This window comes from Schistocerca americana, chromosome 8 (genome assembly GCF_021461395.2).
Source record: "Schistocerca americana isolate TAMUIC-IGC-003095 chromosome 8, iqSchAmer2.1, whole genome shotgun sequence".
Classification (NCBI taxonomy): domain Eukaryota; kingdom Metazoa; phylum Arthropoda; class Insecta; order Orthoptera; family Acrididae; genus Schistocerca; species Schistocerca americana.
The window spans coordinates 96,285,880-96,298,345 of record NC_060126.1 but is presented as its reverse complement, the minus strand read 5'-3'; the positions used below and the strand labels follow the sequence as shown (position 1 = coordinate 96,298,345).

The window sequence follows — 12,466 nt, the reverse complement described above, 5'->3', positions numbered from 1 at the left end:
ACCCCCCAATTCTCCCACCATCCTCAAGAACCAGCCACAACAGAGAGCCCCCTTCATTACCCAAAACTGGTCCACACTGAAACAATTGAATCGCATCCTTTGCCAGGGCTTTGATCACTTATCATTATGCCCTGTAATGAGGGACATGCTACCTGAGATCCTTCCCACCTCCCCCTAGAGTGGTGTTCCATTGCCTATCCAACCACCACAACATCCTAGTCCATCTAAACACCACCCCAAATTGCAACCTCTTTCTACAAGGATCTTATCCCTGTGAAAAACCAGGTGCAAGACCTGCCCAATTTGACCACTCAGCACTTCCTATTCCAGTCCTGCCACAGGTTTATCCTATCGCATCAAGGGTTGGGCCACCTGTGAAAGCAGGCATGTCATTTACCAGCTCTGCTGCAATCACTGCACAGCTTTTCATACTGATATGACCACCAACCAGCCATCCACCAGGATGAACGACCACCGCCAAACTGTGGCCCAGAGTAAAGTAGATCGCTCTGTAGCACAACATGCAACTGAACACAACAGGCTTGATTTCAATGGCCGCTTCACTACCTGAGCCACCTGGATCCTACCCTCCACTACCACCTTTTCTGAACTGCACAGATGGGAGTTATCCTTATGACACACTCTGCTCACATAATTATCCCAGCCTCAAGCTAAGGTAACATACTGTCCACACACCCTACACCCAACAGTTTCCATTCCCTTCTCTCCATGCTCATCTCACAATTTCTTTGTTTGCAACCCTCAGCCAGCACTCTCGCCTGTCTCTCCGTGTTCCTCTCCTTTCTTGCTCCATTTTCCCCTCCTCCCTCCCCCACAACCACATGACGCTATGCAAGTTGGCATTCTATTTGCTGCACACTCCACAAGACAGTGCTCCTCTCTCCCCCATCTGTACAGTGCTATCCCTTCCTTTTCCCCCTCAATATTCCTGCTTCCATCCCATGTTATAGATGCATTCTGGCCCAAGCTGAGGAGTTTGAGGCCATGTGTACGTGAGGTTGCTTGCTTGTGTGAATAAATGGTGTGTGTTTCTCTTTCTTTGACGAAGGCTGTGGCCAAAAGCTTTAAGTGAAAGTTTCTTAATTGCGCCTGTCTGCAACTTAACCCAGCCCTAATAGCAATATAGTGAGTTGATCAAATGGCATACGAAAACTTAAGCTTCGTAAGACATCTTGCACAAGCTCCACAGAGAAAATAAAATATCAGAAATGGGAAGAGAGATCAATAGCAACTGTTTAAAATCTGCCATTTCACTGATGATCAGATCAGTTATTATGGGGGAGGAGTAAGTAACAAGAAAATTTAAGAGTGTCAGAAACGACAATGGATAATGTGTACCATTAAAATAATATAACTCAAAACACGAGAAAGAAAATAGTACTTGCAACAAAAAGTCAAAGAAATCATAAAATGCACCTAATATAGGTATTCAGGAACATCCAGAACAGATGTACGTGACACAGACAAAAATATATTACAAAACTGAAAATCTATACAACTGTTATGAACTTTGCTGCTGGTTTACCAGCAGCAGTGTCATCAGCTTGTGAAAGCTTTCATTCTGTCAATACGATCTTTGTTTCTATAAGTGGATAATAGTGTGGAACATCAAACAAAATACGAGGATCATTGTAAAAGTCACGCCAACCGTTTTTTGTCTTGAAAATGGCAATAAATTTAAAAAATTCTGAAATAAGCAAATGGGCAGTTAGTTCATACGTAAACACCATATGCAAGGAGACAAATGAACACACACACACACACACACACACACACCACCACCACCACCATCACCACCACCACCATAAAGATAAAGCACAAGAAAAAAGATGAAACAAATTTTGTCATTTCAAATGTGTTTCATTGTCAACTGTAAATGTACACAATAGTACAGGGAAGGAACACAGACCTGTGACATCTCAGAGTCCCTAAAAATAGTCTACCAATGAATCCATCACACACTGCCAATGCTGTGAAAGAAGTTTAATACCCATGGCCTCATCACGAGTGAATCGTAAGATCTCACATGTCACTGTTTGGGCAATGTCGTAGGATTTCACGCATCACTGCTGTAGCAATGTCTTTATCAGTTTGAAAGCTGTTCCACACAATGGCTCTATTAGTTTTGGTATGAAGTTATAACCACATGGTGTTATGTCTGGTGAATATGGTAGATGCACCAGTAATTCCCACCCCCATTGTACGAGCAGATTCTACACACACATTGTCGTAAGAGCTGTCATGCTGTCCTGAAGAATTAATGCATCATGTACACATTCAGGATGTTTCTTCTGAGTAGCCCATTGTAGGTGGTGTTGCAGGACAACACATTTCGTAACATGTCCACTTTTCCACTTCACTTAGTGCATGACACACCCACTTTGCAGCAACTTTATGCATGTGTAGCTCATCGTGTAAAATCCTGCAGATTGTGGTCTTCTCAGTACCTGTATGTCACTGTAATTCCTACAGCATCCACTTTTTGTTGTTCTCAAAGCATTGGGTGATCTGGGTGCGAGTACAGCCCATACGCACACCGATAGGCCACCCGTATCAGTATAGGTTGGCCGTTGCACCTCTGCCATGCCTGAATGCACCTACCTACCGGGCAAACGTTCAGGGCACTAGAGCAGCATTTCCTACCACTTCCACAAGCTCCTCATGGCATTGTCGCACATTCCTTCCACGTTGAACTGCAATCTCTACATAAGACTGCTGTTCAAGTCAGGTAACATCCATCCTGAATGGCTGCTCAACACACACTGTCGTCTCTCTTCATGCTTCGTTCTCCAAGAAAGGACTGCCATCTAGCATCATGTCATGTTACTGTGGATTCTTGGGAGACTTCTGATGTCACTGGATGTGCGTAGTTTGTAATGTGCTATTGTGTATTGTTGCAACTGACAGTAAATCACGTTTGCAATGACTAACTTTTTTTTTGTCTTTTTTCTTGTGCAGCATCTTTATGGCAGTGTGTGTGTGTTGACCTATCTCCCTACATGTAATGTTTACATAAAGACTACTCTTTGTAGATAAAGTAATGAAAGGAAAATTCACTTGAGAAAACTATAAAATTACAGGGAGACAGAATGACTGGCTAGTTATTATCTTCTGAAGGTGAAATTCCAGTACTGTCATGACACATTTGAACAACAGAGTTTTTCTTCCCATCGTTAGAATAGGTGAATTTCTCCCATCCTAGTACCTGAGTGATTTGCCTCTACTTCCTCTTTGAGAAACGAACTTAGAGTTCGAAAAGTTTTCTTCACCCTAAATGCGACTATCAGCAGTACTGAAATTTTTTCTCCTGAAAGGGACACTGTCTCTTTTTAATGAAATAGGTAAATGATCGTTGAGATAGTAGAAGGGCCATCCTATGGCAAAGAGGCCAAAGTTAGAATAAAACATCTGCCCAGAAGCATAATAGGGTTAAAAAAAGCAACAAAGTAGACATAACTTAGACTAGAAAAACAGAATGCTGTGGACCATTGTGGGTGTTTGGATGCAATTACAAAGTAATCTAGATGTGAATCTGGAGAATGTACTAATAATTTCACAATACAGTACACAGCTGCCATAATAGAAATGATGAACTAGGAGTGGAACCAACAGAAATCAATGCAGAGAGCCAGCCAACACCTTTAATTATCACTATCAACGATGAGGAACATTCAGCTGAAATAGTTCATGTTAACCTCATAAATATACAAAACATACACAAGCTGCAGCTTAAGAATCCCTTACAGAGGAATGTGCCTTCTAATAAATTTATGGTCATTGCACAGAGGACGAGTAATTAGGAATGATAAACTGATATGTCAGTTATTTAGAAAAGTCATTATGCCTAATGGCTGGGCATGGATACTAAGAAACTCTATAATGTAAATAAGATTAAATATGACAGGCCAAACAAAAGTAAACCGATTTTGTGCTACTTCTAAATGATGTGTTTGGTTAATTTTGTCTTAACCAAGAGCAACATCACAAATGCTTGTAGCCGGAGCATTAATTAATAGCACAACTTACAGTGGAGACAGCCCAACATGGGGATCATTTCCCCACAAGACAAACTTCCTCCACAATGGCATGCGAGCATTTAGGAGTATCTCACTAACTGTCTCTAATGTCAATGGACTGGTTATGCATTGGTCACAGCTGACACAGCCATTTGCACATTGCCTTCCTACTTGTTGGTTTTCCCAGTGGCAGATTCTTGAGGAGTTTCACCAACTACAAAATTTGCACCCATCACTTCAACTAACGTCATCAGAACTGAATCCACTGTTATCCTGAGCTTTACAACAGAGGTTTAAGCGAGCTTGGCAAGAATGAGTATCAGTGATACCGGTTAGATGTTTGTGACCATCACTAGGACAGCGTCCAGCACCTTTACAGTGAAAACCCTGAACTATCTTCATGGCGACAGTTAAAAGAACATGAATTTATATAACAAGAAATCAGAACTTCAGCCACTTATGTGCAATGAAATAAATCAATGGTGAAGGTCAAAAATTTGCGTCGGACCAGGATTCAAACCTGGCTGCTCTGCTCCTCTGGAGCAGCTGAGCCCAAATTCTCAACCTGTCGCGCGCGAAGTAATGCCCCCTTCCACTGCACATAGCAGTCACTAAGCTCCATATCACTTATGGTTGTTGGGCGTATGGCGGATGACAGTCAATTTTATATCCCGCCACAGTCCAGGACGTCTCCAGACATTTCTTCAGTCTGGAGTCTCATTGACTGGAGAACAATAGGCTATTTTCCTATGTTAAAAATATGGTTCAGATTGTTGTTATTCTGAGTGATTATAACATTCAAGTAGCAGTTAGAGTGACTATTCTCACAAGAGATCTGTTATTTTTATCCAATTAAACCTTAAAAATCATTAAATATCAAGTTTGGTCACATGATCAAAAATGCTCTATTACTAGCTGAAGCTCTGGCGGCTTCACAGACCAGGAGTAAGATGAAGTTATATGTGTGTCACAGAAGTGTTAGCCAAAGTTGCCAGGCTTTTACGTACTTCTTCTGCAAACTGCTTAGTCATTTAGTGACATATATCGCAATTCCAAGTTTTAACTAACATCAGAAAGGAATTTTGTGAACACTGATATTAGAAACCTTACAAAAGTTAATGTGTTTATGCTCCACCCATTTAGTGGCGCTATGTGCAGCAATGGACATTCTTTTCCCTGATACCTGTAACATCATTACACATACTCAAAACTAAGGGACTGTAGAACTTTTGCAAATGAATCTGTATCTTATAACTAGTTCATTGACTATCAGTCATGAACTACGACCCAAACCACAATAAAATTATTATTGGTGACTCTCAATGCTGATTTCCTCTACATAAGAAACTTGGCAGAGAGACAGCTCAGAGCAAGCATTCTGTGATGCAATGAATAGCACATTTGACTGTGGTAAAGAGGACACGAGTTCAAGTCCTGGAAGGGTAATATATTTTTAAAACTTTTACACAAAATACTAAAATAGCGTTTGCAAGAACTCATTGTAGCAACTGTTTAAATGGTGGGCTGTATTAAATATAGCTTCAAATTAATTTAGTTTGATCAATGGACAACTGAAGTTAAATGCATTTCCTTTGCATACAAACAATTCATTCTTTTGGAAAGCATGGTGAGTAGTGAAGATATCACCATAGTCCCACAGTACAACGAGGTATAGGACGATGAGATTTTGTATGCAGAAAGAGAGAAAACACGTACGACACACAGGTAACACAAATGTAAGGGCTGTGATGTTTGTGGGTGTAAACTAACGTCAGTATCTGGAGTAGACTTATTTCGTAAGATTATGAAACTTCAAAATTTTAAACAATAAGGATTCTAGCTGTACAGTACAAAGATAAAAATATTGTTTCTAATAAAGTAAAAAGTGCTTGGTTACATTAACTAGAAAATATCTTTTTGAATGTGTCGTGTGTGAACAGCAACTGCAAATGTAAGAGCATGTAAATGACAGGGAAAACAAAATAAGACACTGTTTCTTATCAGTGTGGTAAAGTTTTTTAATTTTAATTTGGTTTCATTAATGAGAGGACTGCCAAGTCATAAGTTAAGATATTCTTTTGGGCTGGATTTGAATCTGTGATCTATGGATCATTTCATATAATTTGACAGTCTACCACTCTAACAACTAAACTACTAAAAAATGTACATGTAATAGAGTAAAATGACAACTTTCACTAAGAGTTTAATTTTGTAGAATGACACTATCCTTCCTTGTAACAGTGGGAAAGCATATCTCAGAGGTAAATCAATGTTAAGTTCAGAGTGCAAGACACTCTTAATCAAAGTAGGGAACTTGTACGTTGACTACTGGCATTTTACTAGTACAGTGCAACCACATTTTACACTTCTCATCATTCTTTGGAAGAGCAAAAACAAGTTTTCATAAGTTTTTACAGATGTATTTGTACAGTGTAGTACTACACACCATTTGCAACCCACTTTTTGAAACATAAATTCCAAAACAAGACATCACTATGAATGAGCTTTATGAGAATAGGAGCAACAACCTAGCCAGTGACATTACAGGCATCAAACAGCTCAAATAGAGCATTTTAGTCGGCTTTCAAATTATTTATATTTCATATCTGTTTTTATAAAAGAACAATGAAAATCAAGAGGGAAAAAAGCATGTTATGAGGATAAAATGACATAATTAGCCATTTAAGACGATTTCTAGGAAAAAGTCAAATACTCTATTGTCTTCAGAGATGAACTTACTCGGATCTGGCTGCCAATGACCAGTGAAGACATGTCTGGAGATGCCTCAGACAGTGGTGGGACACCAACCTGACTGTCGCCCACTATACAGCCCGACCACCAGGAGTGATGGTCCGGAGTGCCATTTCTTTTCACAGCAGGGCCCATTTGGTTATCACCCACGGCACTCTTACACCACAGTGGTAAGTTATTGCCCTTCAGGGCAAGAAAATCTGCACTTATATTTCAGTATAATATTGCCCACCCGCATATGGTGAAAGTTTTTAATACTTGTCTATACACTTGCCAAACCCTACCTCAGCCAGCATGGTCACCGGATGTCTTCTCAATTGAGAACATTTGGAGCATTATGGGCAGGATCCTCCAATAAGATCATGATTTGACGTTCTTAAGCACCAACTGGACAGAATTTCACACGATGTCCCTCAGGAAGACATCCAACAAATGCTTATCAATCAAGGCAAGCGAAATAACAACTTGCATAAGGGCCAGAAGTGGACCAATGTGTTATTGATTTGCTCTATTTGTGAAGCTCGTTCTATGGAATAAATCTTCCAATTTTTTCTGAAATTGTAATCATTTGTCTCTCTGTACATGGAGATCACATCTACTGATTTGTGGCCCACTGGATAATTCCTTTGTTCGCACAAATCAGAGGGGAGGAGAACAGGTAGATCTAAATAATCAAGGAGCTCTGGGAAGTTCTTGGATGGCCCAGTTAGTAAAAAGCAACTACGTCACTGACTAATTAACGTGACTTGTAATTGACAATTCACAATCCCAAATTGCACATCTAATGGTTTCCCACGGCAACAGAAATTTGATTTTCAGTATTTCACATAATTACTGACTGAATTATAATTTTTAAATGTTGTCATAACCTACTCAATAACAGTTATAATCTTATTTTAAACCTTAAATTGTGTAGTGTAAGTATTGATATACTTCACACATGACTTCACAAAAACCACATTTACCATATGGTAATGTGAAGGAACTTCTAATAAAATAATGTGACTTCTAACAAAATATAAGAACGTATAAGTAACTACTACAAATTAAAAGTAGTTTTAAGTTCACACTTCACACCGTGGAACTGAATTCCTACAATCTGATCTTAAACAACACGAGGAAATTTTCTGCTCTTGCCAATGAACAATAACAAAGCACCAATTCGTACAATGCTCAAGTAGTACACACCTTCTGCATTCTGCACACATGGCATTTGTAAGTGGAGCCTCATGCTCTATCTGTGGGCCTGCTAAAGTTAGCAACAGTGGGTTTTGCCCATAAGGGCTGCCAGTTTCATTTGACACAGCCGTAAGTGAGGACCAGATGGAGTGTGTTTTTGCAACACTGGAGTGACATATGACACATATAACTCTAATAAATTATTTTAATTAGACTACAGTTTTAGATGTCCTGTCATTTGCCTAAAAAATGACTATTTTGTAACCTACTTCATTCAGCAATTCCTTCCAAAACATAACAAACTAGTTAGAAACGTAAAAAGGTTCGCTACAAGAAACTCACCCAAAAATGAATGGTCCTCTGACTTTTCAGTGGTTCTGAATGCCACTCTACATTTTTATGCCTGTGGAAGCTGATGACCAAATGCTGTTAAATAATTAACAAATAAATGGCGAAAGACAGAATAAAGGACAACTCATGTTTGTTATCTGTATGTCAAGTGGTACCATGTGCTATTATGTTTATAAGTCATCAGGACTTGGGTATAATGCACTGAATATAGCTACACAGTAGCTCAAATGAATCTGCAACAAACAAATTAAAAATTTACGACCGATGCTGCCCTACCTCCAACTGTGAATAAAGAACAAGTCTTTATCTGCGGATTCTTGATATTTGTGACCTATCCTGAATTGTGGTTTTCCAGTGAACACCTACATCTGTAGAGCTTTTACTGGTATTAATACATATAAAGTCATTATAACCACACACCAAGGACTACAAAAGTATGAGAGTTTCTACTCTGTAATATACCACTAAAGGAAAATGTAAAGACCAAATGACTTACCACAACATTTCATTGTCGTCCTTTGAAAGTTTCCACGCTAATTCAAACATTTCCACAGCACTCTGAAAAACAAAAAAAGAAAGTTACCAACAATTGTCATTACAAAGCTTGTCAAACCGTATCTATAAGTAAAAGTCTGCATTTGGAATTTATGCTCAATTGAATTCCTTTGCGCGTGTTGTTCCGTGGAAGTCTGAAAGACATCAATGCAGGTGCTTCGAATGCAGCGAGCAACTGCATTTGATTTTGTTCATTCTCATTTAGGCACCTCAAGCTCAAATGGCTACTAAATCACCTGTTGCAGGATCATGGCACATGACGTGGCCTAAGCAAACATGAAAGTGAAGGCTGGACTCAAGGCAGTGTTTAGAAAAGATTTTCCTAAGTGACATATCAGATTATTTCCAGCTCGAGCATTATCGTCCAGTAATACGAAACCTGGGCCCACAGCACCTTGCGACAACCGCATGAGGTCCCAAAGTCTCGTTACAATACCTGACAGCACTTAAACCTTGTTGATTCACCCATACAATTGCATCCAGATGTGTTCAAGTGCTCAACGTAATACTAGCTTGTGCCATTAGGGATCTTCCTTTATATCTGTCTCTTTCCACAATGTTTGGGTCCTGAAATCATGTTCCATGTTCCCTCCAGATACAAATCTGTTGAGAATCACTCTGCAGGTCAAATCGGGACTCATCTGTGTAAAGAACATTGGCCCACTGTTTGACTGCCCAGGTGGCATGTTGACGACTCCACTCTAGACGTACCCATCTGTGAAGATGCATGAGAGAGAGACATGCAGCAGGTCTCCGACAATAAAGTCCACTCTGCTGAAGCCTTCTGTACACCATCTGCTTCAATACAACTCATCCAGTGGATGCTGCAAGGTCAGATGCCAGTTGCTGTGCAGTACTAAGGCGGTAGCATAGTGCACTTACAGCCAAATAACAGTCCTCTCTTTCTAATTTCACATTCAATCAGCCCTACTTTGGACCTCGGGATAAAGTGTTGCAACATTCGAGAAGCAACAGAACCATTCACATTAAGCCATAAGGCTACATCACTTTGCGACTGTCCTGCTTCCCTTCTTTCTACGGTCATTTATTGCAGAGAGTCTGGTAGGCATCTTTTCTGTGCCATACTGCACTGTCTGTGCCTGTGTACACAGCAATTGTGGATCTAGATCTATCTGGTAAACACTTCAACGTTTGATAGGTTTCCTGGCATCACCGTTGCGGCAGTTGTGAGTGTTCTGCATGGAAGATGGCATTCCGATCAACGATCATACAGACATCTGTTGACAATCTGTGCAATTATGTCATGAATTAGATGCAAGACAGGGAAAACAGCAGTTTGTTGCTTTAATTTTGGACACCAGAACAGCCTTCAAGCCACTGCATGCTCATCATCAGATGGTGGTGTTACAGATACATTACTTGGACAATGAGCAGCTAGACACTATAGGTGTGGTGCTGGAGAAAATAACTGTATTTCCATTATTTCTGTGAGCAACACAGCCATAGCGCCTTGCTGCACATGGTTCAGGTAATGTTCCTGTAACAACCCCATTGGATGACGAGTCTGCAGTGGCTTGAAAACTAGTTAATATTGCAGAAAATAAATTTGTTGTTTACACATAAAATGGCAGAACATGCCAAAATTTGAATTCTAAAGCATTATCAGCTACTGTGAACAATACTGAAACTCAAATTGCATAGAAATTTGTATCACAAATCATTGTTCATTTACATTAATATCAGGCGGGGCATTTCTCATACAAGTCTGCAAACACTGATTCACGATTTGGACAGGTGGACGTCTCCAGAATTCCACCTCATCTTACAACAGTGTCATCCAACACTGAAAGACAGACCAATGAAATATGGATGAATATGATGTCCAGAATTGATATCCCATAGGCACAAATGCCTGATTGCGTACACCAGATATATGAACTGACCCATATAGGAAAAAGTGTTAACCCATCTATTACTGTACACAATGTTGACCATGAAACCATCTTCATCTTCATCAGGAAGTCCTTCCAGTAACCATTTCGGATGTCATCTAGTACTACATTTTTTGAACAAAGTCCTAAATTTTTTGTGTGAATTATTAAAAAATGGGGTCAATGGCTTATTTTATGATTTATGCTGCCAAACACACTGTCCCTTTCACAAAGAAAATTGGTGACATGAATTTGTTAGAGACAAGTTAGACACAAGAAACAGAGACATAGGCAGAACAGCAGTTTTAGAATGCAGTTAGCATAATTGAGCCACAGAAATGTAAGATATGCCCAAATGAAAAGAAGACCTTCACTGAAGCAATGTTACATATAATCCCAGTGTGTGTGTGTGTGTGTGTGTGTGTGTGTGTGTGTGTGTTTACCTAGAGATAACACGGTGGTATTTCCAGTTGCACTAGTGAAGTTAACAGCTTCACAGCAATTTTCTCATTTCTGGAGAGTTAATTCTGCAGTTCACTGCACGATGGATTCCCCTCAATCAGCATAAATAGTGGTTATCCAGTTTCTTTGTGTGGAAAGTGAGCATGCTTCACAAATTTATCGCACGATGAGTGACATGTATGGTGAGCAATGTCTCCCATGGTGCACAACATTCTGGTGGTGTCAGCATTATGAGGCACGATGTGTAAACATCAAGAACATAATTGATTGATTAGCTGAGGGAAGGGGGTGGCAGTGGGGGGTTATGGGACTAAATGGTGAGTTCATCAGTACTGCAGTTCCAAAGGTACTCTCAGAAGAGAGAGGGTCTGCTAAAAGTAGACAGATCCAGCTGGAGGGGTCAAACTATAAAACGAGCAAGTTAAAACACACACACACACACACACACACACACACACACACACACACACTACTAGGCATCAAAGGGTAGACCAAACCTAAAAAATGGAAAAAACAAAAATCAAACAACAGAAAACCCAGGATGGAATGTGACAATATTATGAGAATGAAAGTAGCTACTCACCATATAGTGGAGATGCTGAGTTGTAGATAGGCACAACAAAAAGAGTCTCACAATTAAAGCTTTCAGCCATTGGCCTTCGTCAACAATAGACACACACACACACACACACACACACACACACACACACACACACACACAAACCCAACTCACACACATGACTGCAGTCTCAGGCAACTGAAACCACACTGGAAAAATAGACAGATAAAAGAGTGGTCTTCGCATGGGGAAGTGGTCATGGGTCCTAGACCGAGAAAACATGAAGAGAGCCCCAACCACAACCACATTGCCCCTGCTCCAGGAGTAAAGAAAAACCCTATATCAGAAAATAACAACAACTTTCATGGAGGAAACTGACGACCGGTTCAACCATCCAAGAATTGTCTGCTAAAGTTAACGATTAAGAATCTGGAAGACTATACTTAATGCGAAGGGCCAAAAGAAGGGCACATTCCACCAATCTATGCAATACTGTCAGTCCAGCTCCACAGCCACATTGTGGGAGTGGCTCATCACGCAAGAGAAAACAATAGGTGAGCATGGTACGATCAATGTATAAATGGCATAAGACAGTAGTTGTCTTGATGGTGTGGAGTTTATCACTGAGGGCAGCAGTTCACCAGGTATCATTCCACTTTTGGGCAGAGACAGACAGATTT

At 40.1% G+C, this 12,466-nt stretch overlaps 1 protein-coding gene across 1 annotated transcript in view; it reads right to left on the bottom strand.

Moving 5' to 3' along the window:
• Window positions 1–12,466, bottom strand: part of LOC124545317 (cell division control protein 45 homolog) — a 145,786-nt gene that overhangs the window by 83,524 nt on the left and 49,796 nt on the right. Inside the window, exon 6 of the mRNA XM_047124219.1 lies at window positions 8,815–8,876. Within this exon, the coding sequence (XP_046980175.1) occupies window positions 8,815–8,876 (62 nt within the window). The remainder of the gene's footprint in view (window positions 1–8,814; window positions 8,877–12,466) is intronic.